General features: G+C 41.4%; 1 protein-coding gene across 5 annotated transcripts; it reads left to right on the plus strand.

Moving 5' to 3' along the window:
• The first annotated feature begins 886 nt into the window (after positions 1-886).
• On the plus strand, positions 887-11,631 carry LOC111371798 (protein TIFY 8-like). Of its 5 annotated transcripts, XM_022993961.1 has the most exons (7): positions 887-1,509; positions 3,313-3,363; positions 3,448-3,494; positions 3,765-4,198; positions 4,300-4,387; positions 10,880-11,066; positions 11,309-11,631. In XM_022993961.1, the coding sequence occupies exons 1-7, from the start codon at positions 1,260-1,262 to the stop codon at positions 11,329-11,331; spliced, it is 1,080 nt and encodes a 359-aa protein (XP_022849729.1). In that variant the 5' UTR covers positions 887-1,259; the 3' UTR covers positions 11,332-11,631. The 5 variants fall into 5 exon arrangements, 4 of the variants coding, with proteins under 4 accessions (XP_022849729.1, XP_022849730.1, XP_022849728.1 ...); XR_002698656.1 differs by lacking the exons at positions 10,880-11,066; positions 11,309-11,631 and adding exons at positions 4,647-4,817; positions 4,898-5,628 and having other exon boundaries at positions 888-1,509; positions 3,313-3,494; XM_022993960.1 differs by having other exon boundaries at positions 889-1,509; positions 3,313-3,494.
• The last annotated feature ends 13,105 nt before the right edge of the window (positions 11,632-24,736 follow it).

A 24,736-nucleotide genomic window follows, 5' to 3' on the forward strand; every position in this document is an offset into this window, starting at 1 on the left:
TTTTAGTCCACTTCTAATATTAATAGAAAATGAGATAACAAATATAGACAAAATATTAATAATTGAGTCGATTAAATATTTTTAATGGAATTTAGTTTGTTATTATAATAAATAAATGAGAAAATAAGGAAAATTTGAATAAAAAAAAAATAAATAAAAGTCCATCTCACCTTGTTAAACCAATACTTTCCCACTCCCACATCAATTTCCTTGAACTATAATACTAGAGAAAAGGATATTAAAAAAGCTGATAGGTACACTATTAGGGCCTTAAACCTTGGGCATAGTAAAGAAAGTTTTCAAAATTTTGATAGGAAAAGACCAATGTTAAAACCACCAAAATCGGTTGTAGATTGAACGATTTTGTTGTTCGATCGATTAATTGGCCGATTTTCATCGAATTTTTAAATATAAATTGAATTGATTTTTGCAAACGGTTCATGGTTTTTTTTAGTAGGACCTGCCTGTGCAACCCCATTTTGAGGACATTGCTATAAAGGTGAATGAATCAATTACAAATTAAGAGAAATGCTTGGCAAACAGTAGGGGGACACTCTACGTAGCCCTGTTTGTCCGGAAGGGACATTGTCACTAAGTTTAGAATTATTGAAAAAATAATTTTATTAAAGGTGCATCTTTTATCTAAATAAAAAAAAAAATTCATTTTATAATTTCATCAAATGTAAAAATGCAAAAACTTCAAAAAATTGGGTCAAAATGCAATTTATCGAAACTTTCCCCAGCGTAATTATAAATAAAAAATTATTAAAATCCCAAATTTGAGTGGGCCCGCCATCGTGAGAGTAGATCATTCCCTCTTTCAAAACAAATTTGATCACTGTAGCAGAATTGTACGTTTAAATTAAAGAGAGAGAAAAAATATACACACATTTGTCTCTGTATGCGTGCAAGTCTGTCAGAGAAAAGCTAGAAATAACTTTTACTTTTTAATGCTCTGTTTCTCTCTCATCTCTTAAAAATCTCTGATTGTATGTTTTGTTTTTCTGAAAAATCGTGCACCCTTTTCTTCTTTCTCCCTCTGAGTCTCACTCACAATCAAACACCCACTCGAGCTTCAAATATTCATGCTTGGTTTTTGTTTTTCAGTATTTTGGGATTATTTTTAATTTTTTTTGGGTGAAGATTCTTGTTTTGAGGTTTTCTTGAAGCTTAGTTATGGTGAAAATGGTGTTCTATTTCTGCACAAACAAATATATATAAAATTTATATATGATACATATATACAAGTATCTGTATATATGGCTCATGCTCAAAGTAAAAGTAATAATGACTACTCATATGCTACTGTTGCTGCTACTAGTGATGATCAACAGAAGCTGACAGCAACTTTTCATGATTTTCTTGGCGCAAAAGGTCAAAATCCTTTTCCGCCAGCCGGAGAAGGTGGCCAGCCATCGTCCGAAGTGTCCCCATCAGCTTCTGCCTCCCTTGGTGCCTCTTCTTGTGGTGGCCGTGGGCCCATGTCGACCACTTCTGATCTGTACTCCGGTAATAACACAAGTGCAACCTTCATTCTTCCTTTCTTTACTTTTAATTTATTCTTATGACAGTACTTGGACTTCTTTCATGGGCTATTTTGATTTTTCTGTTTAGCTGATTTGTTGTATAAATGTGCTTACATGTTGTTACAACAATCTATCAGTACAAAATCACAGAAAATTAACAAGAAAGATTACAAGAAAAGAGGCAGAAAATTAAATCCTCCAGTCATTCACAGAGAACTCAAGCCACACGACGTCAAGATGAAGTTCCTTTCATGAATAGGGCTCAGACTCAAGAAAATACAGGATTGTACCCTTCTGTATGACCCACACCGATCGCCCCAAACCCTAAGGTTTTCCTTTATCAGTTAAAGGAAACCACAAGGGGTAAAATCACACACCAAACTCTCCAATACACACAGTATTAAGGAACACAAAGATGGAATCACACAGAAACCAGATCCAATCAGAGATTGGACTCTCACGAAGAAGACGAAGAAGAGAGAATGGAATACTCTGGAACCTCAGCCGCAGCTGGAGTGAAAGAAAAATGACGGTCCAACTGAATTAGGGCAAAAGGGGCCAAGTATATATATACCACAAGATCCACCATTAGATCAAGTTCAATCCAACGGTCAAGAGGCACCCATTTAACTGAAGAAAGGCGTGTTTGGCTGCATTAAAATATGCCACGCCAAAACACGTTTTTATCTACCATTTGGGCCGGGGCGGATCGGGTCATTTTATTGGGCAAGAGCCTAAGTTGATAAAAAACAGTTATTGGGCTTTAGCCCATTTGTCATCACAGCCCAGAAAAAGAAAGGTCATTGGTCATCACAGCCCAACAACCTCCACCTTGATGCCAATGGGATTTCTGAGCACTTGCAGCCCTCCTATTGACACCAAGTTGTACCTGCATTTAAAGGATTAACCTGTATCAATATTCAATAGTGCCAAACATGATTTAAACTTAGAAAGAGGCAATACCTTTGTCCCCATGTCTGATGGATTGTACTGTGTAGGAATTTTTTCAAGAAGAACACATTCATTTGAGACAACATCTCTAATAAAATGTAACTTTACATCTATGTGTTTGGTTCTTTCATGAAAAACAGGATTCTTACACAAGTGTATTGCACTTTGGCTATCTGAATAAACAATTACAGGTTCATTTAACATCCTAATTTCAGATAATATTTTCTTTTCTCGTATGTCCTAAATTATGGACCACTTTTCTTATTGAGAGTATAGTTATTGAGCAATGCTATTCATCTGCTATTAAGCACCATTCTAGGTGGTAATTACATGGAGATTCATTTAAATACAAAGTCACACTACTCATTTAATTTAACCTATAAAATGTAGCCATCTAGACTGGGGCTAGATAGCATTATTCATAGTTATTTCTTAATTTTTTAATATGTCCCTATTTAATATACATTTTTATGACAAATATGAACTGCTCCTATCTAAATCATTATCAATGTAGGGTTATATTAAAAAAAAAAAATGTAAAATTTATTGTTCTAACTATGGTAATTACATTTGTTCAATATGTGTGAAAATGGAAGCAAACATATCTTTGTGGGATGGAAGGAGTATAACTTTTCCTCTTTGTTTTATTTGTTAATTGGATAATTGTTTGACGGAAATGGTTGCTGATTTACTCAAGAAATCCTACTCCATATGCACATGCACCAGCCTTTTTATTTCTTGAATTGCATTGTTGAAACTATCATGCCGCGAGCATATTAGTGATTATTGGATGAGATACTTGAAGATTAACTTGTAGTTTGGTCAACTATGCTAGAAAAACATGTTGGCAGTCATTTGGAGGGGATCCCATTTTATCAGTCAAGAGGTGAGTTTAAAGGACTTGAGACAAGTAATAGATTCATAGGAACCAAACGAAGTAACTCTGATTCTTTTATGGTGTCATCAAAAGAGAAATTTCCACAATTGCAACCAGACGAGAGCTCACATTTAATGAAGGTTTGTTCTTTTTATATTTACGTCTTCCCAATTATTTTCCTTCTCGACTTGTTATCTTAGAATAGGTAAAGGGATGTTGTGGTCTTATCATTGTTTAAATCTCCTTCCTGAAGTGCATGTTTGGAACTCAATATTAGACTTTAGTAAACAGCAAATATTTGCTTCTCTTTGTTTCTTAATATGATCTATTGCTGTCTAATTAGCGTTACAAAACATACTAAAAATGTTTAGTATTTATTCTGATATCGGGAGTTCTTTGTTCAAGTTCAGCTACTACGACATGCAGGGGGAGACCGACCTAGGTGGCCACATGATGAGGAAACGTCCTTTGTTATGCATCAGATGAGACCAATTTCGGCCTCTCTTATAACTCAATCTTCTAGTGACGGTGACTCCAAATGGGATCGACCTATTCCAGTGAATCTTGGGTCCTCATCACAATATCCTCCACGTGCTGGTCAAGTTGCGCCATTTGGGTACCAGACGCTATCAAATAGGTTTAAAGATACGAATCCTGGTCCTGCTGCCATATCTCGAACAGCTGCTGATGAAGGATCTAGGACTGGAATTAAAGGATCTGGAATTTTGAGTTCTATCAATGCAACTATAGGAGTTTCTGAGAGACTCTCTTCGGGAGTGCTTATACATACTGATAAACAAAAGTCTGGTGCTTACATTGCAGAGCCAGAATCTGCTACACCCAGGTTAATTCACGATACTAGATTTTTCTAATTTTCTTACGCGAGATATATGCATGATTGGCTAAAAGATTTATGAGTTCTATTTGTCCTTTTTTTAATGACAGTCAACACAGAATAGAATCGGCCAGTTTTCAAATGACTATATTTTATGGTGGTCAAGCTCACGTTTTTGACAAAGTTCACCCCAATAAGGTCTGCTTTTTTGCAATTTTTCGCTACCAGTTGACTGATACATGACTGCTTAACTGCTTTTTGTACTATTATCTTGAACATAAATGTTCTCATGTTCGTTTGACTTGATTAATTATTAGTATGAAAAGAGAAAATGAATCCTTTAGTCTAGCCGTGATCCAATGTCATAGCATCTTTATCATCACGCTTAATTTTAGCTATGCTTGTAAGTATTATGCTTTTTATGCTAACCCTGGAAGTTACTCATATTATTGCATAGAAGTGGAGGTTGGATGTCATTATCAAGTAAGCCTTTTCGGGTTTATGTATCAAGGAGTGTGTGTTTCTACTGTTGGATCTTGGACAGGAAGTGTACTGAAGATATGGAGGAGCATGTCTACAAAAGCCTCTCATAATGGTTGCTGGAAGCCAAGGGAACCTTTTGATTCTGGTCACTGAACTTAAGATCTAATTTGACTATTCAGGAAAATGTCTTTGGAGATTTTCTGATAAATCTTCCTTGTGCTGTAGGGGCATAGGGTTGTTACGAGCAAGCATAGTTTGTAACAAATAGTCAAGATCTAAAAATGTTTGGTGAGTCATTCCCTTAGAAGCATTTGAAAGCTCATATTTACTGGGATTTTCTTCTTTTATCCTGTTTACAAAATGGAATGTAGGTGCCGGAGATAGTTGTTTTAGTAGTAAGATTGGAATAGTTTTTGCTCCCTTGAGTCGTTATTTTGATGATTATGCAATTTTTTCTTTTCTTAAAAATGCCCTATAAATTTTGTTGGTTTACCCTCTGAAAATGGAAAAACAAGTTGGAGTTTTCAATTGCATTGCAACTCGAGAATTTTAAATTTTTAAAATTACCATTGAGAATGTTTGTTTTAAACCTTCTTGAAGTGCCAAAAGGTTGTGGATGTTGAATTACTCAAACCTTTTTCTTGCAAGTCATTCTTCTCTGCTCTTGTTGATTTGCCACTCCACCTCATCTTTGTCATGATCAAGTCCATTTTGTTAAGGTTTTTCTTGTGACTGGTCTTTCATGGGAAAATTATTACTTGTGAATTGGTTCAAAAGAAAGCCTATTTCTCTCTTTGTAGTCGTGATGTGTAATACCTAAAAAAAGGCTTGGAAGGGTATTGATCATTTGTTTTTACGTTGTGATGATGGCTATGGTGTCAATTTTTTCATGTAGTTGGTTTTCCACTCTAATGCTCGGACCCTTCGAAACAGTTGGAGAACTTTTGTCGGACACGACACAACATGGATATGGGTATGAAATATATGTTGAATCCTCCAAGTTTCAACTAAATACTTCATCCCTTTTTTTTTATTCTTCTTTCTTTTTTTTTCTTTTCCTTTTCTTTCTGTTTCTACTCTCTATAAACCTAGCGCCACCTCTGAGAGGTTGGAGAAAGGCGACGATGCTAGATTTTCCCTTCTTCTTCTTTCTTTTTTCTTTCCCTTTTCTTTTCTTTCTTTTTCTCCCTTCTTTCCCTTTCCATATCGGTGATTTAGAGTTTTGTTTGTATAAAATGAAAATGGGTTCTATATAATACGACTTAGCACTCCACTAAATCTAAATTGCAGTCAAGTTCCTCATTTCTATTTTATATAACATTTAGTAATTAACTTCTCATAATTGAAAACTAAATTCCAAAATTCTATTTTATTCATCTTAACCCTTTATTCGATACTATTTTCTTCTTTGTGAATAATTGATTTTGATCTATTCAAAATAATACCGAGTTAGTAAAAAAATTGATGTTTAAAAGATATACCCACGTAGCCGTGTTCAAAATTTAGACTAATTTTTGGAAAAATTTAGTTTTGCGTGAGGTCACTAATGGAGATATAAGTGTGTGTTCATTCCGAATTACTTCGTTTGAAATTGCTATATTTGCTAATCCCTCTGTCCATAAAGATATGCTTACTTTCTTTTCTCGTATGTCCTAAATTATGGACCACTTTTCTTATTGAGAGTATAGTTATTGAGCAATGCTATTCATCTGCTATTAAGCACCATTCTAGGTGGTAATTACATGGAGATTCATTTAAATACAAAGTCACACTACTCATTTAATTTAACCTATAAAATGTAGCCATCTAGACTGGGGCTAGATAGCATTATTCATAGTTATTTCTTAATTTTTTAATATGTCCCTATTTAATATATATTTTTATGACAAATATGAACTGCTCCTATCTAAATCATTATCAATGTAGGGTTATATTAAAAAAAAAAAATGTAAAATTTATTGTTCTAACTATGGTAATTACATTTGTTCAATATGTGTGAAAATGGAAGCAAACATATCTTTGTGGGATGGAAGGAGTATAACTTTTCCTCTTTGTTTTATTTGTTAATTGGATAATTGTTTGACGGAAATGGTTGCTGATTTACTCAAGAAATCCTACTCCATATGCACATGCACCAGCCTTTTTATTTCTTGAATTGCATTGTTGAAACTATCATGCCGCGAGCATATTAGTGATTATTGGATGAGATACTTGAAGATTAACTTGTAGTTTGGTCAACTATGCTAGAAAAACATGTTGGCAGTCATTTGGAGGGGATCCCATTTTATCAGTCAAGAGGTGAGTTTAAAGGACTTGAGACAAGTAATAGATTCATAGGAACCAAACGAAGTAACTCTGATTCTTTTATGGTGTCATCAAAAGAGAAATTTCCACAATTGCAACCAGACGAGAGCTCACATTTAATGAAGGTTTGTTCTTTTTATATTTACGTCTTCCCAATTATTTTCCTTCTCGACTTGTTATCTTAGAATAGGTAAAGGGATGTTGTGGTCTTATCATTGTTTAAATCTCCTTCCTGAAGTGCATGTTTGGAACTCAATATTAGACTTTAGTAAACAGCAAATATTTGCTTCTCTTTGTTTCTTAATATGATCTATTGCTGTCTAATTAGCGTTACAAAACATGCTAAAAATGTTTAGTATTTATTCTGATATCGGGAGTTCTTTGTTCAAGTTCAGCTACTACGACATGCAGGGGGAGACCGACCTAGGTGGCCACATGATGAGGAAACGTCCTTTGTTATGCATCAGATGAGACCAATTTCGGCCTCTCTTATAACTCAATCTTCTAGTGACGGTGACTCCAAATGGGATCGACCTATTCCAGTGAATCTTGGGTCCTCATCACAATATCCTCCACGTGCTGGTCAAGTTGCGCCATTTGGGTACCAGACGCTATCAAATAGGTTTAAAGATACGAATCCTGGTCCTGCTGCCATATCTCGAACAGCTGCTGATGAAGGATCTAGGACTGGAATTAAAGGATCTGGAATTTTGAGTTCTATCAATGCAACTATAGGAGTTTCTGAGAGACGCTCTTCGGGAGTGCTTATACATACTGATAAACAAAAGTCTGGTGCTTACATTGCAGAGCCAGAATCTGCTACACCCAGGTTAATTCACGATACTAGATTTTTCTAATTTTCTTACGCGAGATATATGCATGATTGGCTAAAAGATTTATGAGTTCTATTTGTCCTTTTTTTAATGACAGTCAACACAGAATAGAATCGGCCAGTTTTCAAATGACTATATTTTATGGTGGTCAAGCTCACGTTTTTGACAAAGTTCACCCCAATAAGGTCTGCTTTTTTGCAATTTTTCGCTACCAGTTGACTGATACATGACTGCTTAACTGCTTTTTGTACTATTATCTTGAACATAAATGTTCTCATGTTCGTTTGACTTGATTAATTATTAGTATGAAAAGAGAAAATGAATCCTTTAGTCTAGCCGTGATCCAATGTCATAGCATCTTTATCATCACGCTTAATTTTAGCTATGCTTGTAAGTATTATGCTTTTTATGCTAACCCTGGAAGTTACTCATATTATTGCATAGAAGTGGAGGTTGGATGTCATTATCAAGTAAGCCTTTTCGGGTTTATGTATCAAGGAGTGTGTGTTTCTACTGTTGGATCTTGGACAGGAAGTGTACTGAAGATATGGAGGAGCATGTCTACAAAAGCCTCTCATAATGGTTGCTGGAAGCCAAGGGAACCTTTTGATTCTGGTCACTGAACTTAAGATCTAATTTGACTATTCAGGAAAATGTCTTTGGAGATTTTCTGATAAATCTTCCTTGTGCTGTAGGGGCATAGGGTTGTTACGAGCAAGCATAGTTTGTAACAAATAGTCAAGATCTAAATATGTTTGGTGAGTCATTCCCTTAGAAGCATTTGAAAGCTCATATTTACTGGGATTTTCTTCTTTTATCCTGTTTACAAAATGGAATGTAGGTGCCGGAGATAGTTGTTTTAGTAGTAAGATTGGAATAGTTTTTGCTCCCTTGAGTCGTTATTTTGATGATTATGCAATTTTTTCTTTTCTTAAAAATGCCCTATAAATTTTGTTGGTTTACCCTCTGAAAATGGAAAAACAAGTTGGAGTTTTCAATTGCATTGCAACTCGAGAATTTAAAATTTTTAAAATTACCATTGAGAATGTTTGTTTTAAACCTTCTTGAAGTGCCAAAAGGTTGTGGATGTTGAATTACTCAAACCTTTTTCTTGCAAGTCATTCTTCTCTGCTCTTGTTGATTTGCCACTCCACCTCATCTTTGTCATGATCAAGTCCATTTTGTTAAGGTTTTTCTTGTGACTGGTCTTTCATGGGAAAATTATTACTTGTGAATTGGTTCAAAAGAAAGCCTATTTCTCTCTTTGTAGTCGTGATGTGTAATACCTAAAAAAAGGCTTGGAAGGGTATTGATCATTTGTTTTTACGTTGTGATGATGGCTATGGTGTCAATTTTTTCATGTAGTTGGTTTTCCACTCTAATGCTCGGACCCTTCGAAACAGTTGGAGAACTTTTGTCGGACACGACACAACATGGATATGGGTATGAAATATATGTTGAATCCTCCAAGTTTCAACTAAATACTTCATCCCTTTTTTTTTATTCTTCTTTCTTTTTTTTTCTTTTCCTTTTCTTTCTGTTTCTACTCTCTATAAACCTAGCGCCACCTCTGAGAGGTTGGAGAAAGGCGACGATGCTAGATTTTCCCTTCTTCTTCTTTCTTTTTTCTTTCCCTTTTCTTTTCTTTCTTTTTCTCCCTTCTTTCCCTTTCCATATCGGTGATTTAGAGTTTTGTTTGTATAAAATGAAAATGGGTTCTATATAATACGACTTGGCACTCCACTAAATCTAAATTGCGGTCAAGTTCGTCATTTTTTATTTTATATAACATTTAGTAATGAACTTCTCATAATTGAAAACTAAATTCCAAAATTCTATTTTATTCATTTTAACCCTTTATTCGATACTATTTTCTTCTTTGTGAATAATTGATTTTGATCTATTCAAAATAATACCGAGTTAGTAAAAAAATTGATGTTTAAAAGATATACCCACGTAGCCGTGTTCAAAATTTAGACTACTCTTAGCCACGTTTTCGTATTCTACATTTTAGAAAATAAAAAATTTGACACTTGGAGATGTATCTGTACCCGATATCCATATCTGAGTTCGAGCATCATAGGTTTTCCATGTGTTATCCTGAGCATGTGTTATGGGTTACTCCTTGAAAAGCCAATAAGCTGTGATAATGGCTAGATGTGTGCAGTAGTGGAGAACATTGATTTCGGCTATATTTGGCTGATTTCGAGAGAGACAACAGGGTTTTTGAAGAGTGAGAGTAAGAAGTTCCTAATTATCAGATATGTCTGAGTTTTAAGTATCACATTGATTTCTACCTCTAAAGAATCCAAGGCCACTCATTTTCCTGTAATTGGCCTTGGCTGGAAAATATATAGTATTTTTTGGATGTTAAGAGTTTTTGGGCTGTAGAAATTTAGGCCTCTAGGTGTGGTGACATGATGCAACTGAGCCCCCTCAGTGTCAAAGAACGAGTTCTAAGTGGTGAAATATAAAGCCCGTTTGAGCCACATTATTTGTAAAATGAGAATGAAAAATAGAGCCGTTATGGGCCCCACACAAGAGATAGAAATTCAAAAATGGTGACTTGATGTGATGGATAATGGTCATATTTTTCATTTTAATGAGGTAAAAATGGGGCTCAAACAGGGCCATAGTCTCAGGAAGCTATGGAAGGAATTACTAAAAGACAAGACTACAATGTACATTCTGATAATGGGTGCTATTAATTAGAGGATCAATATTCATTCATTGGGACCGGGAAACGAAATATTTTCATGAACTACCTTTTTTGTCTCAGTTCCTTAGAATGTAGGAGTATAATTCTGACGCTGGTTCACTTTTGTGTAATTTTCTTGCTGTGAAATATCCAGAACTCTTCATACATGTACAAAAGCATGATGCTGAAGCATACCTCCTTTTTAGCACTTACTTTTTAAGCTAGCACTAAAGGAATATCTTCATTTACAGAAGAAAATTTAGTTAAATCCTATTGTACTGTCCAATTTCGTGTTCACTTCATCGAGTTTTGAACCATTACAATAATTGCAATTGCTCCACAAACCATGACGAGTTTTATGGTCTGTATCAGGCTGATTTCATAATGGCCTTAGCTAGATCGAGCGGAGAATCTTGGTCAACAACTTTCGCGCCAAAATCTGCATCAGGGTCTTTGACAGGAGATAATTGCATACCTGGCGATGCAAGCATTGCTACACCGAAGGAGTTGCATGAGAGGACATCAGACGGAGGGAAATCCCACCATGGTTTTGGCTCTGGTGATTAACAAATTCTTAACCCAATTGTTTACACACGTAAAATTCGATAATACCATATTTTTCACTATGGCAATGGAGTTTGCTCCATGTTTTGTCCAATTGGTCGGTAATTATGAAGTGATGATCTCCTTGAATGCAAGTTACATCATATAGCTTTAGCTTTTAATGCTAATCTATACTGGCACTTTCCTGTAAATGAAAATGTGGTGACACTTAAATTTCGAATCGGATGCATATTGCAGGCAGTCGTTCAGGGGGATCGTAATAAAGGAATCAAAACGCAGAGTTCAAGCATCCGAAACCAATGCTAGAGGAAAAGGCGAGGTGTAAGATTTACTTGGCTCTGTTTGTGCTTGTGAAATGAATATCTGTCAAACAATTAGTATTCTGCATTTACCTGCTGCGAGTTCGAATCTTTCATGCTTGATTATTTTTAACGCTTTTTGCTTCTTTTCATTATCTGTAAAAACATTATTAAGCACTCAAATTAATTATGAGATCCCAATATTTTGTCTTGTGAGCATTTTGAGATCTTTGCCATTTGAATGAAACCTAGCTTGTACTATCTGTTGGACTGTGTGGGACCTAATTATATTGTGCGCTTATCCTCTTGCATCCAAATCGGCCTGATATTACATGGGGTATATTGAACATGAACCACCGTCAAGATGGGTGTTTGCTTGTTTTGTGATCTCGTTATGCTTATTATTACTCTCGCAGACAAGGGGAAACGATTCTCCTACTTTATTAATTATACTAAAAGTAAGTCACCGTTTGAGGTTTGAAAGATTGTGCTGAGAGTACACGCTCAACATTCATAAGCATCCTAGAGGTATTTCACAATGGGTGGGGTCAGTATTTTTTTGGCCATTTTTTATTACATGAGGTACTGCGTGGGCCCAACCCCCATGGGAGTACCTTGTAGGAGGTCTGTAAGTTGCTCTCCTGTACACCCAGTTTAATTGAGGTCTGAAACGTGCTTTGTACTCAACCTGATGATCCACACGTTTGGGCCGAACCCATATAAATGTCTCAACTTTCAACAAAGAGCAAATAGTCCTTTGGTTTTTGCGAGTATCGCCACACATCTTAATCCAGATCACTCTCAGGAATAGGGTTCAATTATAGAGCTATGATATTGTTTGTAACACATTGTCTTTTATTTTGGGTTCCTGTACCATTTTGGTTGGATTTATCGAGTACAAGGAATAGTAGTGACATGGGAACACCATCGACTTGTTTCTATGTTAGACAAAGAAATTCAGGGAATGTGTAGATTAACAGTTCAGCAAAGCTGTATGTATTTTCTTTTCTTTTAGTCTGTCAAAGCTAAAGATATCAAATCTCATAGTTTCAAGTATGGCAATTTTTTCTTGTAAATTGTTCAACCTTTATACCAGCAAATGTTGTTTAGCTTCAAATACAACAATGCCCGTTCTATCTGGACTAGACTCGGGCAAATCTTTGCGTATTGGTATGATTATAAAACCGGAGCACGAAGTCTATCATTGCTTACACATTCTTCCTGCCATTTGAAGGATACAATAAGTAAATTATTTTATTGGTTGAAGTTGAAAATAGATAGCAAAGTTGCTTATTTGGGTGACAACGAAGACTTGAGGGTTCACTTGAAATAATTAACATTTTTTCACTTGAAATGTTGAAAGCAAAGAGTTACTTATCTTTGATAGCGAAGTGAGACTTGAGAGTTCCTTCAATACAAGATTGATTCCGAAGTCTTCAAGGTTGTATGGATGATGTTAAACGTATTAGGATATTCGATCTATTCAAGCGAGGAAATAAACAAAAGGATTACTGGAAATCGAAATCTCAGAAACTGTTTCATGGTGTAATACATGTTCTTGCGATAATGGCCGCTGAAAATACTATTCTTGAGGTTACAATGCATCCCAATGCCTAGTTGCTATGATGAGAAACACATGATTGCACAATGTAGTTCTCAAACTTTCTCAATTTTTTTTTCCGGGCATTGGTTGTCGATAGAAGTTCTCTTTCGATAGTTTTGGTCTTCGGCATGAAGCTCTGTAGTGATTGTGATTGTGAATGCCCCTTTAGAGATAATTGTCGTTGAGGACTGGCGACCTAAGAGGACTGTCTTCGATAAAAGATTGATTTTGAAAGTCTTCAAGAAGGAAATATGGGCCGTCGTGAATACCCTTTTTGAAAAAAGAGGTAGAATGTACTAACTCTAATGGGGTGTATTTATTTGAGACTTTTGAAGACTTTTATAGACGTTTTTAAGTGGATGGCCTTTGTAGATTTTATGAACTTTTCAGTGATTTCTATAAGGGGAACAACACATAAATCATTCATTTAAAAATCACATTTCAAAATTAACAAACTTCTAAAAATCTTTCAAAAATAAGGTGATAATTAAATTTATTAAATATTTAATTATAATATAGTATAATTAATCTATTTATCCTACCCTACCTCCAACCCATCCACTCATCACATCAAACTCTTCTCCTTCTCTTTCCATCCCACTTCACCTTCGGCGATAACTTCGGCAGCTTCTCCGACAACTTCCGATGACGGCTCCGACGACTTATCCGTTCCGACAAATATTCCGGCGGCTTCTAACGACGGCTCCGACGACAATTCCGACGAGTTATCCCGTTCCGGGTAATATTCAAGTGAACTCTCCCGATCGTTCCAACGACTATTTCGGTGATCATTCACCTTTTCACTGACTACATTTTTTCTCTTCTTTTTTGGCAATGACTCGTGACTTGTGCACATTGTGATCTGTGATCAGTTCTATTGAATTTGTGACCTAATCAGGTGGGATGAATATACATATGATCAATTTTAAAATTAAGAAATAAAGTTTGAAATTTCAAAAATCAAATAATATTAAAATTTTAGTTATGAAATAATTAATCAAAAAAATATTTTTGTAATTAAATATATTAAATTCACAATTTTTTTTTAGGCAATAACCTGTGACTTGTGTACATTGTGACATAAAATATGATTTTCAACATGTAATTTGTTACTCATGACTCGTAATATAAAATATGAGTTATAAATTTGATCCGTGACTTCTACAAAACATGTGACCTGTTAATATTGATCTGTGATCCATTTATATTGATTTGTGACTTATATGAAATGACTTTATCTTATGAACTCAAACATGCCAATTAAAAAATAATAATAAAAAAGTAAAAACTGAGAACGTCACAATGTCAAGTTCTTGGCCTTCAAGATTTATGACCAAATTATTTTTTATGACCAGATTTGTGTTACATGTAACTAATTGTGACCAAATTTGTCGTTAATGTGACTGTTCGTGACCGTTTAATTTGTGATTGTACGTAACCAAGTGATTAACTTGTGTTATCTATGACTAATTGTAACCAAATTTAACTTCAATGTGACTAATCATGACCAAATTTATCTGTAGTGTGATTATTTGTGACCATGTTAATCTTAACTGTTGCGTGTTGTCACACCTGGCCAACCTACCTAGGACAATGGTCCACTCATGGTGATCCACGTGGCATTCCCGTCGAGGTGGCTCGCCATGCCGAGGTAGGCTACATCCGAACTGCTTCGAGCCGAAGTCCATATATCGAGGCCCATTGGCCGAGGCCTACGACCCGAAGCCAGGCTGCTGGAACCTGTTGAGAGCAGCTGAGGCCCTCAAGTGGAAGTATCATGACAAATGGCCGAAGCCCCGAAGCTGATGCGCGAGCCTCTGAACTACAAGGAAACATCCTCAATGGTCACTTCTCCCAAGAGATCGCCTGCACAGATCTTATTCGAATGATTGATGGAACGTTTGTCATAAGCATAAAGGTCAAGTCTTGTCACTAGCATGGAGGCCCTGCACAAGTAATAAATGCGCCGTAAGCTAGCAAGTCAAGCCCCATACTTAGGAAAAGATGTTTGAACTAAAGAGATGAGGCCACGTGCCACTTCATCCAAAGGCTCCCATTTCATATGTACTACTATAAATACTTCTTTGTGTAATATCAAAAGGCTAATGCAAGAATCAATACAAAGGACTACATTTACTCAACTCTTTCTCAGTTTACTTGTAATACACAAATCGAGTTTATACACATTTACATATACATTTATGAACACCGGTTGGTAATTATTATACAATCGGATTATGAACAACCCGTCGGATTCCGAACGTCACCGTCCCGCGTCGTTGGGCTACTCCCACGCCCTTTGAACCGTTCGTTTTAGACCGTCCACGTGTCTTAGCGTGTTGGAAATTCGCCCACGCAAGCGCGGGTGGGACCGGCATCTGTTGGCGTACTTTTTGGGGTCAACAGATTGTCGCCGTCTGTGGGAAACCATATTCTGGAGGGATGTGCAGAATCAAGACCCCACCACCTATGACGCCCTACTAGAGATGATGAGAAGGGAGATAATCAATGAGGAATTGATTGAGCATAGGAACAGGGCAAACAGAGGCCTCCTACCTCCTCAAAGGCAGCGAGGTAGGGGTCCGACCTCCCACCTCATGGACTACCAGATGAACTAGACCGGAAATGAGAACTCTGGACGAGCACTGGCCACCACAACTCTGAACGCGGTTCCTACCTTGGCATATGAGGATGTCAACCCAATTGTTGACCCACATCAGATGGAGGCCCAGCGGGGACCTCGCAGAGGGAGAGGCCGAGGCTTTGCCCCTAGAAATAGGTCCAATCCGAACCTCCCAGGATACTGTTTGCACCACAGGTCCTACGGGCATGACACCGCGGATTACAGAGACTATGCACACCGCTCCCGGCAGGAACCCGCCAGAGACAGACATGATTCGCCCCAGGCGAACAGGCCCCCGCCTAGGCACGACAACCAGCGTGTGCGTGAGGAGGCCACCCCCCGTCAAAGGGATGAATCCCCACGATGAAGGGAGCATGATGTAGAGAGGCCCAGGGAAGGACGTAGGCACCAAAGAAATCGGCACGCTCAAGATGAGGCCCCTATCCACGAGGTGGATACCATATTTGGAGGCCCTTATGTTGGTGGTGAAACACGAAACGCCAAAAGAAATTATGCTCGGGAGGCTAAACACCCCCTTTGATGAGTTACATTGTGGACAATAGCTCCCGAAGAAACCAAGTACCACCCATTGTCTTTACCCAGGAAGACGCCGAAGGAGTTCATTACCTCCATTGCGACGCGCTTGTGGTGAGGGCTGTCATAGCCTGGATTGGGCTCAAACGAATGCTCGTCGACAACGGCAGCTCCGTCAACATCCTGTTTGGGTCCGCCTTTGACAAAATGATATTGGACCATCAATTGTCGCCCACCACCACTCCATTGTACGGATTTACCGGAGATAGCATCACTCCGAGGGGAAAGATAACACTGGCAGTGGAGATGGGAGAGTCTCCTCAAACTATGATGAACTTCATGGAATTCCTCATAGTTGACAGCCGGTCGGCTTACCACGGAGTTTTGGGCAGACCAGCCCTGAAAGAATTGGGAGCAGTCACTTCCACCCACCACCTATGCATGAAATTCTCGATAGAAAACGGGGTGGCAATGGTGAGAAGCGACCAGAGAGGCTCGAGAGAGTGCTATCTAAGCTCCATTAAGAAGGTAGAGCCCCGGGACGTCCACGTGATCATGGCTGATGTGGTCATGGCGGATGTCCCAGTGACGCTCCCACTGAACAAGAAGATGTTGATATGATTTACGCGCCGTTTAATCCGGAGGTGCTGATCATTGATGAGATTGACCCTCGCATAATGGAACATGAGTCTCAATCATCCCCTGTAGAGGAACTTGAGAGCTTATCGGCCGACCCCCGAGACCCTTCCAAGGTGCTGAAGGTAGGCAAAGGTCTATCCAACATTTTGAGAGAAAAGATTAAGGACTTCCTAGGCAAGAACCTTGACATCTTTGCTTGGAGGCATGAGGACATGGTGGGCATTGACCCTAAGGTCAGTTGCCACCACCTGAAAATTGATCCTAAAGTTGCATCGTATAGACAAAAAAGGAGAGCCCTCAACCCTGAGAGGTATGAAGCCCTGAAGGAAGAGGTTCAGAAGCTCATCCAAAATAGCTTCATCACGGAGGCCACCTATCCGAGGTGGGTTTCCAACCCAGTCCTGGTTAAGAAACACAATGGCAAATGAAGGGTATGCATCGACTTTACCAACATCAATAGAGCTTGCCCGAAAGACAGTTTTTCACTTCCAAGGATTGACCAATTGGTAGACTTCACGGTCGGGCACGAGTTGTTGAGTTTCATGGATGCATACTCCGGCTACAACCAAATCCCCATGCATCCGGTCGATGAAGAGCACACCTCTTTCATCACGGACCGATGTCTTTATTGCTATAGAATGATGCCCTTCGGATTGAAAAACGCGGGAGCAACCTACCAAAGACTCGTGAACAAAATATTTACGGACCTCATTGGCAAGACAATGGAGGTCTACGTGGATGACATGCTGGTGAAGAGTTTAGAAGAAGAGGACCACATAACGCACCTCAACAATACCTTCCAAATCCTCAGAAGGTACAGGATGAGGCTCAACCCGCTTAAATGTGCTTTTGGGGTGGCTTCCGGCAAGTTCTTGGGGTACATGGTCAACCAACGGGGAATCGAGGCCAACCCCGAGAAGATTGAGGCTTTGTATCAGATGAGGTCCCCTCAAAAGCCAAAGGAAGTGCAAAGCTTAACTGGACGAGTGGCAGCACTTAGTCGCTTCGTCTCCAAAGCAACTGACAAGTGCCTCCCATTTTTCAAAGTGCTCAAGGCTGGGAAGAAATTCCAATGGACTGAGGAATGTGAAGAGGCCTTCCAAGGCCTGAAAAGGCACCTGGAACAGGCCCCCCTCCTCTCCAAGCCGAAGCCCGGTGATCTCTTGCAATTATATCTGGCCGTCTCCAATGAGGCCATCAGTTCGGTTCTGATTCGAGAAGAAGGGTCCACCCAACTCCCCGTCTACTATATGAGTAAAGCGCTCCTATCGCCGGAAACCCGTTACCCCGATATGGAGAAGCTCGCTCTGGCCTTAATCACGGCATCCAGGAAATTGAGACCCTACTTCCAAGCTCATACCATCTATGTACTTACAAATTTTCCCTTGAGGGAGGTACTCCAAAAGCCCGATGCCTCAAGAAGACGATTGAAATGGGCAGTGGAACTAAGTGAATTCGACCTCGTGTTCAAGGCTAGGGCAGCCATCAAGGGGCAAGCCTTAGCTGACTTTGTGGTTGAATTTGCCAACCTACCCGAGGTGGATGCAATTATGGAACCCATTGAGCCCCCCACGTGGAGCCTCTTCGTCGATGGTTCAGCTGGGGAGCTCGGCTCAGGTGCCGGTGTGGTCTTCATTAGCCCCGAGGGTCACAAGCTCACCTCGGCGGTGAGGTTCGGATTCAAAGCCACCAATAATGTAGCGGAGTATGAGGCACTCCTTGCGGGCCTCAGACTGGCCAAGGAAATGCAAGTAAAGAGGCTACTCATCAGTAGTGACTCCCAGCTAGTTGTTAGCCGGGTCAATGGTAACTTCTCAGCCAAAGACAAAACGATGGCCTCTTATTTGAAAACGGTGATGAAGCTCATCCCGTCCTTTGAAAAGTTCGAGTTAATCCAGATTCCCCGCATCGAAAACACACATGCGGATGCACTCTCGAAGCTTGCTAGTAGCAAAGACTCAGAGCTACTCACAGTAGTGCCTATTGAGCACCTCCTCTTGCCTTCTACTGAGGCCTCTATTGTCATGTGGGTTGCAGGAACTCCCACCCGGATGCAACCGATCATAGTATATCTGAAGGACCAGGTGCTGCCCACCAACAAGAATGAGGCTTATAAGCTAAGGAGGAGGTCGGCCCACTTCCTCTTCATTGATGACATTCTCTACAAGAGAAGCTTCTCCTCTCCACTCTTACGATGCGTCGGAGGAGAAGAGGTTACCTACATACTAAGAGAAATCCACGAGGGAGTGTGCGGCAACCACTCCGGAGGCCTATCTCTGGCACAAAAAATACTGAGGCAAGGGTACTACTGGCCTACCCTGAAACGGGACGCCCTCGAATTCGTACGAAAATGCGATAAATGCTAACGATTCTCTCCCGTGCAAAGACAACCATCACAGGACTTGACTGCAGTCTCCAGCCCCTGGCCTTTCTCAAAATGGGACGTGGACCTCATAAGTCCCCTACCTAAGGGTAGAGGAGGTGCAAGTTTCGCAATAGTGGCCATTGATTACTTCACAAAGCGGGTCGAAGCTGAACCACTGGCAAAAATCACAGAAGCTAACACTTCCAAGTTCCTATGGAAAAATATTATTTGCCGGTTCGGAATTCCCTACTCGATCGTCTCAGACAATGGCAGACAGTTTGACAACAAAAGGGTCAGAGAACTATGTGAGGAGCTCGGCATAAAGAAGCACTTCTCCAAACCTCACCACCTTCAAGCAAATGGCCAAGTGGAAGCCGTAAACAAGACCATCAAGCACATCCTAAAAAGGAAGCTTGATGTATCTAAAGGAGCTTGGGTTGATCAGCTGCCCCAAGTACTTTGGGCGATCCGAACCACCACCAGGACCCCAACTGGGGAGATCCCTTTTCTCATGGCATTTGGGACTGAGGCAATGAGCCCCGTGGAAGTTGGACTTCCATCTCCACGACGTCTACACTTCAACGAAGTAACTAACGACGAATTTCGGAGGCTCGACCTCGATTTCATTGAAGAGAGAAGAGACGACTCCCAGCTGAAGTTTGGCACCTATCAAAGAAAAATGACAAGGTACTTCAACTCCAAAGTCAAGAAGAAGTCATTCCGAATCAACGACCTTGTACTCAGAAGGGTCTTCCTATCTTCAAAAGAACCTGGTTCCGGTTCTTTAGGCCCGAATTGGAAAGGTCCATACAAAATCAGAGAGGAAGTTCGGCCTGGCACCTACTGGATTGAAGACATGGATGACAAGGCACAACCCCGTCCATGGAACATTGAGCACCTCAGGATCTATTATCAATAAATTGTACCAACATGCTGGAAGACATGTCATAGCCTTTGTAATATTTCTATGGTTCAATAAAATTCATTGGTTAAATCAACGTGTTGTACTGCGTCGTCACCTCGGAGGAGAGGCTCGAGTCCCACATCTGGGCCACCTCGCTTGAACTCCGAGGTGTCAGCACATGCCTCCCTTTGGCCTTGCTGAACGCCAAGGGGAGAAGCCTCAACATGACTGCACCATCCACCATGTATGGGATGCGTCGTCACCTAGGAGGAGAGGTTCGTGACCCACCTCTGGGCCACCTTGCTGAACTCCGAGGCGCTAGCACATGCCTCCCTTTGGCCTTGCTGAACGCCAAGGGGAGAAGCCTCAACATGGCTGCACCATCCACCATGTCTGGGATGTGTCGTCATTTCGGAGGAGAGGCTCATGACCCACTTCTGGGCCACCTCGCTTGAACTCCGAGGCGCTAGCACATGCCTCCCTTTGGCCTTGCTGAATGCCAAGGGAAGAAGTCTCAACATGGCTGCATCATCCACCATGTCTGGGATGCGTCGTCACCTCGAAGGAGAGGCTCAGGACCCACCTCTGGGCCACCTCGCTTGAACTCCGAGGCTTTAGCACATGTCCCCTTTGGCCTTGTTGAACGCCAAGGGGAGAAGCCACCACCGCTACAGTCCGAGGCTTACACAGTTCATCTCCTTAAATTATGTTCATTTGCTTATGTCCGAGGCTCACACAGTTTATCTCCTTAAGTTGTTCATTTGCTTAAGTCCGAGGCTCACACAGTTCCCTAAGTTATGTTCGCTTATTTCAGTCCGAGGCTCATACAGTTGACTAATTGAAGTCAAGGTACCAAGTTAAAGTTATTTAGTTCGTGCTCTTATCAACTTCCAGTTCGTTTGTTTAACGAGGCACAAAAACTTGGGCATAAAGAACAACAATGAATGAAAAAAAAAACATTATATTAATATTCAAAAGGGATTACAAAGGAGGGCCTCTGGCCATTACATTCAAAGTACTGAAAAGGAAAACCTAGTCTAAGCCTGGCTAGATGGCGGAGGTGCCTCAACACTTGGGGCTTCGGCAACTTGGGCTTCAGTAGTTGCTTCCTCTGCCTCAGCACTTGGGGCTTCGGCATCTGCTGCCTCATCACCCTGCACTTCCTCAGCTGGGGTCTGAGGAACCTCATCCACAAATTCAGACCTGAGTTGAGTCAGATCCAAGTTGGGATACAGCTCCTCCGCTTGCTCCATCACCTTGGCATAGGCGAAGTTCCTCCAGTATGCGCTGAAACTCTTATATTCCTCAGTTGTATGGAAGTTGGCGATGTATTCCTTCATCGCCTCCTCCCTTGCATGAGTGGCGTCGTCCACATACCACTTTATCTGGCCCTCCAGATACTTATAAGCATCTTGAACACCTGTCAAGGAGAGATTTGCCTTCTCCAGGGCCTCAGCAGTCACCCTTTGGTGCTCATTGGAGACCTCCACCTTCTTTGTTAAGGAGGCCACCTCGCATTGTGACTCGTATACTTCCTTTCTTAAGGCCTCAATTTGGGCCAGTGCAGACTCAAGCTTCGCTGATTCTTCAACTTTTTGGGTCTTGGCTTTCTCAGCCTCGGCCTTAGCAGCTTTCAGCTCCTCTGCGAGGGAGGCCATCTTCCCCTCCGAGATCTGGGTCCTTGTTTGAAATTCACTAAGGGCCTTCCTGCATTCGAGCGCGAGGCCGAAAGTCCTGACGCTCTGGCTCACTAATGCCCTTGTAAGATCAGTAGCATCATAAGCGGAGGCGTGCATATGCCACCTCTCCGTCCAGAACTTGTAGAAGCACTCAGTGGCGCTTCGGATCTCTTCAGGGAGAGCCTCCACCAGGGCCTGGGCTAGTGCCTCCTCCTTCCCAGCTAAGAAGCTCGGAGACTTCCCCTTCTCAAGGACCGACTTTTGCTTCGCAGCCTCCTCCTCGGCAACCTCCGAAGCTCGCCTAGCAGCCTCCGCTCTAGCCTCCTCGGCCTCTGCCTCTCTAACCATCTCAATTTTGATGGCCTTCAAGGTGGCTGCAAGCAACTTCAGCTCGCCAGTTTGCTTTGCCTCACGGGACACAGAGGTCCCGAATTTTCCAGCCGAGCTGGAGATATGCACCAGCTTCCTCTTTTTTGTCTCCTCAGGGACCTTCTCCTTCCCTCGAGGCTCCTTCGGCTTCTCCTACCTCTGAGGTGCTGCCTCCTCCGAGGCCCGCGGAGTACAGTCCTTGGACAGGCGTTCAACCCTGCCTCGGACTTCCTTCGCCCCACTGGAACCCGGCTTCAGAGGCCTCGCCTTCACAGTAGAAGTGGCCTTCAGAATGGAAGCCATATCTGGAGCTGGGTACTCCCTCTTCTTGAATTTATCTGCACAATACATTAGGTCAACATCAGTATCAGAACAAAAGGACAAGAAAATTGTAACTGTGGGAGCTTCGTACCTCTGGATGCCATCAGCTCAAAGTCCAGAAAATAGCGGCTCCTGTCGATCAAGTGGTCGAAGTGTCGAAGCTTCAGAGGCCTCCTGTAGATGTCCTCTATTACCTCGAACTCCTCGCGGCTGAGCTTGAACCTCGTACTACTATCTGCAAAGGATGTCCCAATAGTTAGACAAATTCAAACCTTGGCTTCAGAAAACAAGTAAGGTCTGGGAGACTCACGAGCTTCGTAGTACTGGGTCGGCACGGTGCAAGAAAGGGCTTTGTCCCCCTCCACTGCTTGCCACTTACCTCGCACCCAGAACCAAGACTCCTTCCACCCCTTGATAGAGGAAGGAAGTCTCACCACAAAAGGTGCGTGAGCCCCCCAAGGCGTGAGGTAGTACCGCCCCTTAGACTCCTTCCCAATCACCCGAGGCTGGAACAGGGTCATAAATACATGGAGAGGCATGTCCTCCCCAAGTGACACTTCCTTCCACAGGAAGTACGAGCCGACTAGCTGACTCCACCCATTCGGCAGAACCTGGGTCGGTGACAACATAAAGTTCCTAAGCACCGCCCTGAAGAAGGGGTGAAGAGGTAGACGCATACCTGCCTTGAATAGGTATTCACTGACGGCCATGCAGCCGGGTCTCGGATAGCAGGCCCGCTTGTTCGGCTCGGGGACTAACATTTCTATGGAGTGGGTACACTAACCTCTCCCTAAGTTCCCCCAACCTCTTCCACGTCATGTTCGAAGGTACCCTAGACGCCCCCACTCCTGGGTATAATCTACAAGGTCCTCGGTCATGGCATACCTATCCACCTTGGACTCCCCCATCTGACTGACCCCATAGTCTAAAGATGGCATACCTATCCTTCTCGGACTCCCCCATCTGACCGACCCCATAGTCTAAAGACGCCACTGTCACTAGCTCCCTACCCGAAGTGGACTCCATTTTTTTTCAGTAAAAGACAGTAAAATGGTATTTTCTGCAAAAAATACCTAAGGGAATTCGACACAAATGGAGATTGGCCGAAAATTAGAATTACAGTCAACCTCGACGCCAGAAAAATTTGAAGATTTAAGAGAATATTAGAGTGCAAGTGTTCGAAAATCCTGAAAAATGGGATTTCCTCACCTTTTATAGGGGTCCAGGACGAACCTCGGTCGTTAGATCGAATATCACTCAATCTGAGCCCTCAATTTCAGATCCAATCCGAGGCGTTGAATTCAAAGGGTTTTTCAATCCTACGCCTCAGATTCATGCGTGTCTTCCACGCACCTCTTCTAGAGCGTCTGCTTCTATAAGCGCCAGCTGCCCTCATAATTGCGTTTTTAATACGGCGGCAGCAGATGCCTTGGAATTCGTAACGGTTCAGCCACTCTTCCTCGAAAACAAGCACAGGACATCAAATCATTGGCTTAGCTATCAAGGCACAATCATTACCATTGGACCTCGGCCTCATCTCTACATTCAGCCAACAAGCCTCGCAGGTTCGGTTCCTCAACCACCTCGGCTCCCTCCTCAACATTCAGCAACAAGCTTTGTAGGTTCGATTCCTCAAACCACCTCGGCTTCCTCTTCATCATTCAGCAACAAGTCTCGCAGGTTCGGTTCCTCAACTACTTTGTCTTCATCTTCAAAAGTTCAACACCTTGCCTACTTCATCGCTCACCCACAGCAACACTTCTCTAACTCCAACCATGATATAAATATCTATAATTGGATTTGGGGGACTATTGTTGCGTGTTGTCACACCTGGCCAACCTACCTGGGACAATGGCCCACTCATGGCAATCCACGTGGCATTCCCGCCGAGGTGGCTCGCCATGCAGAGGTGGGCTACATCCGAACTGTTTCGAGCCGAAGTCCATATACCGAGACCCATTGGCCGAGACCTACGACCCGAAGCCAGGCTGCTGGAACCTGTTGAGAGTAGCTGAGGCCCTCAAGTGGAAGTATCATGACAAATGGTCGAAGCCCCGAAGCTGATGCGCGAGCCTCTGAACCACAAGGAAACATCCTCCATGGTCACTTCTCCTAAGAGATTACCTGTACAGATCTTATTCGAATGATTGATGGAACGTTTGTCATAAGCATAAATGTCAAGTCTTGTCACTAGCATGGAGACTCTGCACAAGCAATAAATACGCCGTAAGCTAGCAGGTCAAGCCCCATACTTAGGAAAAGATGTTTGAACTAAAGAGATGAGGCCACGTGCCACTTCATCCAAAGGCTCCCATTTCATATGTACTAC

Source organism: Olea europaea, chromosome 22 (assembly GCF_002742605.1).
Source record: "Olea europaea var. sylvestris chromosome 22, O_europaea_v1, whole genome shotgun sequence".
Lineage (NCBI taxonomy): Eukaryota > Viridiplantae > Streptophyta > Magnoliopsida > Lamiales > Oleaceae > Olea > Olea europaea.

Coding starts and splice junctions, on each gene's coding strand:
- LOC111371798 (XM_022993960.1), top strand. CDS start 1,260: ATGGCTCATGCTCAAAGTAAAAGTAATAATGACTACTCATATGCTACT. Junction 4,199..4,299: donor CCAGAATCTGCTACACCCAG/GTTAATTCACGA, acceptor TTTTAATGACAG/TCAACACAGAATAGAATCGG. Junction 4,388..10,879: donor ACAAAGTTCACCCCAATAAG/GTCTGCTTTTTT, acceptor GGTCTGTATCAG/GCTGATTTCATAATGGCCTT.